The following is a 6,000-nucleotide window of genomic DNA, read 5'->3' on the forward strand; positions in this document are numbered from 1 at the left end:
CCGAGTTGTTGTTGTTCAACGTGATAGTATATATATGTATATATATATATATATATATATATATATATATATATATATATATATATATATATATATATATATATATATATATATATATATTTATATATAAGCAATAAATACCTCTTATTATCAAATTCACTCTACCTTGAAATCAGATACCCAAGGGGAAATTAAATTTATATATAAATAAATAAATTAATATGTACAGTATATATATACATACATACATACATATATATATATATATATATATATATATATATATATATATATATATATATATATATATATATATATAACCAGACACTTGCTCTTTATCATATAGGGGAGATAGCAAGCTTTATTGATGCTGGATTAACCTGATTTAAACATTGCATGACCTGTTTTGAGGAAGATTAGCACTCCCCATTCCTGGGGCTTTGTCGTAATCCCAGTCAATCTAATAATCCGTAAATACCAAATCTCTGCTAGTCCCTTATTTGCATATTTATTACGTCCATTGTCTTACATTACTCTGAGTCAGACAAAAGGTGTTGTAAGATTAATGCGATAATCTTGGAATGAAAATGTCCTCAATAAGTGTTTTCATCTTCTAGTATGATGAAGTTATGAGTGGAAAATTATTAATTGGATTGATGTATATATCATTCTTAAAATAAAATTTCTTGTTTACGAATTTTCTTGTGAATTAACATTATTTTAATATAATTGACATTTGCAAGTGATAATTCCGTTTTTAGTGCTATATCAAAGGTCTAATATCTCATGTACTTTTGAAATTCTTTGTCAGACGGTAAAAAAATATAATTTGTTATTGCAAATGTCCTGTTTTATCGGTGTGGTGATTAAGGACACATCTGAGGCCTTTGTCCTGCAGTGGACTAGAAACGGCTGCGTTTGTTTTTATCGTTGTTGTTGTTACTAAAGTTTCCCACCATCACCAATCCGCAGTGGCGAGCTCGGTGATGAAATTGACAGTGGCCTAAAAACGGATGCGTTTGTTGTTGTTATTGTTGTTGTTGTCGTTGTTGTTGTTGTCGTTGTTGTTGTTGTTGTCGTTGTTGTTGTTGTTGATGTTGTTATTTACCCAGCATTTTCCTTCTCGTAAAGAATTCTAGTTATCAAACTTTTACACTTTTATTTCCACAGGTCATGCTGACAAGGGACTAAAAACAGCTGATATTTCTTGTTGTTATTTACTTAGCATTTTCCTTCTCGTAAAGGAATTCTTAGTAATCTAACTGATAGATTATTACCCTTTCATTTCCACAGGTCATGCTGGCGCAGCAGAAAGACACAGAGAACTACTTTGCCGTGAAGTGCCTGAAGAAGGACGTAGTCTTGGAAGACAACGATATCGAGTGTACACTCATAGAAAGGAAAGTCCTTAGTCTGGGCACTAAGCATCCATACCTCTGTCATCTGTTCTGTACCTTCCAGACTCCTGTGAGTATATTAAGAGAGAGAGAGAGAGAGAGAGAGAGAGAGAGAGAGAGAGAGAGAGAGAGAGAGAGAGATATTGGTACTGAAGTATTAATTTCTCATGCATCATTCTGTTTGTTTGATTGATTGATTACAAGCTATATGGCGTTTCATTTTGTTTGACATGAAAGGGGGTGAGGTAAATAATGGAAAGATATATGTATATATATATGTATATATATGTATATAAATATAAATATAGATATAAATATATATATATATATATATATATATATATATATATATATATATATATATATATATATATAGATGTATATATGGATATTTGCATACATATACATATACATACATATATATATATATATATATATATATATATATATACATATACATATATATATATATATATATATATATATATATATATATATATATATATATATATATGTATATGTATATATATATATAAATGAGTAATAATAATAATAATAATAATAATAAGAATAATAATAATAATAATAACCGACGCCTCTGCGTTAGATTTTATTCCCCTGCCAAAATCCTACCCTGGTCTATTCAGTTTATCATTTATCAGCCCGTCCTCCTCCAACATGCTTTTCCTTCATCGATCATTTCACTGGAAACTCATATTTTTCACCTTTTCTCCCTCCATGTTTATTTTGGGAGTTATAATTTTGATATATTTTTCCCAGAAGAAAAAGCTCTATTTGGGAAGGTTCGTTACTTCTTATATAGTTTACTTATTTCCTTATTTTCCTATCCTCACTGGGCTATTCAAGGTCTCTAGTTATAATTTTGCTATATAAATCCCCTATTGCCCTATCTTTCCCATAGTAAAAGACGAAAACTCTTAGGGAGGTCTAAATCCAGGTCTCTAGTTATAATTTTGCTACATAAATCCCCTAGTAAAAGACATAAACTCCTTAAGGATGTATAAATCCAGTTCTCTAGTTATAAATTTGCTATATCTGTTCCAAAGTAAAAGACGAAAACTCTTTAGGAAGGTCTAAATCCAGGTCTCTAGTTATAATTTTGCTATATCTTATCCCAAGTAAAAAAAAAAATAGAACACTTTAGGAAGGTGTAAATCCAGGTCTCTAGTTATAATTTTGCTGTATCTTACCCAAAGTAAAAAAATAAAACACTTTAGGAAGGTCTAAATCCAGGTCTCGAGTTATAATTTTGCTGAATCTTATCCAAAGTAAAAAAAAATAAAACACTTTAGGAAGGTCAAAATCCAGATCTCTAGTTATAAATTTGCTATATCTTTTCCAAAGTAAAAGACGAAAACTCTTTAGGAAGGTCTAAATCCATATCTCTAGTTATAAATTTGCTATGTCTTTCCCAAAGAAAAAAAAAATCCCTAGGAAGGGGTATAGTTTCTAAAGCCAGTTTGATGTAATTTTGGGAGATATATTTCTCTAGTTCTTGTTTAATTCATCATCATCTCCTCCATATCCTCCCACACTTATTGACGCAAAGCCGTCCCTATCTTGAGCTTTTAAATCAATGTTTCTCCATTCGTCATCTCTTACCTAACGTTTCATAGTCCTCAGCCATGTAGGCTTAGGTCTTCCAACTCTTCTAGTGCCTTGTGGAGCCCATGTAAAAGTTTGATGAACTAATCTCTCTTGGGGAGTGCGAAGAGCATACCCAACCCCTCTCCATCTATCCCTCATCATGATCTCATCCATATATGGCACTCGAGTAATCTCTATCATAGTTTCATTTCTGTCCCGCCATTTAATTCTTTAAGTGTGGATTTATCCAAAGACCTCGTCTGCACTTCTGTATTGATTTATTGAATTAGATATACAATTTAATGCTTGTATTTTCAAGAAAGGTTTTACTTCGATGTTGGTTTATCTAGAATTTTTTTTTTTACTTTGATGCTGTTTATACAGGAAGTTACTTATTTAGTCCTGGTTTATCCAGGAAGTTTTTAATTTGATGCTCGTGTATCCTGGATTTTTTTTTTTTTAATTTTATGCTGGTTTTCCCAGGTAGTTCTTAATTTGATGCTGGTTTTACCAGAAAGTGTCTGATTTGATGATAGTTTATCCAGGACGTTTTTTAAAATGATGCTGGTTTATTCAGGAAGTTTCCAAATTGATGCTGATTTATCCAGGAAGTTTTTAAAATGATGCTGTTTTATCCAGGAAGTTTCCAAATTGGTGCTGATTTATCCAGGAAGTTTTTAAAATGATGCTGGTTTATCCAGGAAGTTTCCAGATTAATGCAGATTTATCCAGGAAGTTTCCAAATTTATACATATTTCTCCTGGAAGCATCCAATTTGATGCTGATTTATCCAAGAAGCTTCTAAATTGATGCTGATTTATCCAGGAAGTTTTTAAAATGATGCTGGTTTATTCAGGAAGTTTCCAAATTGATGCTAATTTATCCAGGAAGTTTCTTATTTAATCCTGGTGTATACAGGAAGCTTCCAATTTGATGGTGGCTTATCCAGGAAATTTCCTATTTGATACTGATTTATCCAGGAAATTTCCAATTCAATGCTGGTTTATCCAGGAAGCTTCCAATTTGATGCAGATTTACCCAAGAATTTTCTAAACTGATGTTGTATTTTCCAGGAAGCTTCCAATTTGATGTTAGTTTATCCAAGAAATTTCCAATTCAATGCTGGTTTATCCAGGAGCCTTCCAATTTGATACAGATTTATCCAGGATGTTTCCAAATTGATGCTGGGTTATCCAGGAAGCTTCCAATTTGATGCTGATTTAGTAAAAAAAAAAAAAAAACCCAGATCAGTCAAATCATAGATATCCAAATTCACTATTATGAGTTTCCATAAGAAAAAATAAAAATAAATAACAGCAACAAGGAAGTTCCCACCGAAGGCTATTTTCAATGGCGGTATATTTCCACTTCAATACAGTTTTATTCAGATACATTTCCATTTCAATAGCGGTTTATTCAATGACCTTTCCTTTTCAAAGTTGCTTATTCAGCGACGTATCCACTTAGGCTGCCGTTTAGAATGACCTGACCTCATCGCATGTTTATTCAAAGACGTATGCAATTGATTTCATGTTTATTCAAGCGAATTTTCATTCAACTCTTTATGCGTTTGCTCTTCAACGCGTCTGTTGTTCATTGTGAACTTACGCTTTGATAAGGGCTATCTGAAGGACGTTTCTTTACGTGTTGATATATTTATGGATGTTTCCCTTTAATGTTGATATACTGAAGCATATCTTTCATCTTAATATTGATTAGATAAAAATATCTCTCTTGTAAGACTGGTTAATCTGAGGACGTCTCTACATAAGATATCTTTTGGAGGATCATATTCGCTTTTTACGCAAGAAAACTGGCCAATGTGGTAACGTTCCTGACTGGTGAACGCCAGAAATTCGAGTCCAGCTCAAACTCGTTAGTTCCTTTGTTCACTGCAATTTCACCATCCTTGTGAGCTAAGGATTGGGGTTTGGGAAAGCCTATTGGTCTATCTGCTGAATCATTAGCAGCCATTGCCTTGCCCTCCTTGCTCCTAGCTTGGGTGGAGAGAGGGGCTTGGGCTCTGATCATATGTATATATGATCAGTCACTAGGGCATTCTCCTGCCAGATAGGGCAATGTTACTGTCCCTTGTCTCTGCCGTTCATGAGCGGCCTTTAAACCTTTAATGGTTAATCTTCAATGTTTGTTTATTTAAGGATGATTCACCTCCGGTACTGGTTTAAATGATGTTTTATTCAAGGGTATTTTTAATTCAATGCATTTTGTCTAGATATATAATTCCCATATTTACCCTTTTACTGCCAATGGTGAATTCAACCAAATATCTGTTTTGACATTGTTACTGTTTTAGAATAATTTATTGTTAACTTGCTCTCATCATTTATTTATCTCCTTATTTCCTTTCCTCACTGGGCTATGTTTCCCTATTGGAGCCCTTGGGCTTATAGCATCTTGCTTTCCCAACTGGGGTTGTTGCTTGGCTAGTAATAATAATAATAATAATAATAATAATAATAATAATAATAATAATAATAATAACTTCTGATGTTGAAAAATAACTGACTACCACACAAATTTTAGCTTGTTGATATTTTCTGTTCAACAGAGGTTTAGCCAGGGTTCTTTGAATTTTTTTTTATTCTATTTCGTTGAGGTAAATGTTCATTACACTTTATTATTATTATTATTATTATTATTATTATTATTATTATTATTATTATTACCAGCCAAGCTACATCCCTAGTTGGAAAAGCAAGATTCTATAAGCCCAAGGGCTAGAATAGGGAAAAATAGCCCAGTGAGGAAAGGAAAAAAGGACATAAATATATGATGAGAACAAATTAACAATAAATCATTCTAAAAAACAGTAACAACGTCAAAACAGATATGTCATATATAAACTATTAACAACGTCAAAACAGATATGTCATATATAAACTATAAAAAGACTCATGTCAGCCTAGTCAACATAAAAACATTTTGGGTTATTGAAATAAACTTCCATCTCAATGCTGTTTTATTCATGGATATT

The 6,000-nt window shown here is 32.0% G+C and overlaps 1 protein-coding gene across 2 annotated transcripts in view; it reads left to right on the plus strand.

Moving 5' to 3' along the window:
- The window catches only part of LOC137619689 (uncharacterized), a 97,041-nt gene that overhangs the window by 71,306 nt on the left and 19,735 nt on the right, over nt 1–6,000 (plus strand). For both annotated transcript variants that reach the window (XM_068349967.1, XM_068349966.1), the window contains one exon: nt 1,294–1,467. In XM_068349967.1, the coding sequence (XP_068206068.1) occupies nt 1,294–1,467 (174 nt within the window). The remainder of the gene's footprint in view (nt 1–1,293; nt 1,468–6,000) is intronic.

Source organism: Palaemon carinicauda, chromosome 26 (genome assembly GCF_036898095.1).
Source record: "Palaemon carinicauda isolate YSFRI2023 chromosome 26, ASM3689809v2, whole genome shotgun sequence".
Lineage (NCBI taxonomy): Eukaryota > Metazoa > Arthropoda > Malacostraca > Decapoda > Palaemonidae > Palaemon > Palaemon carinicauda.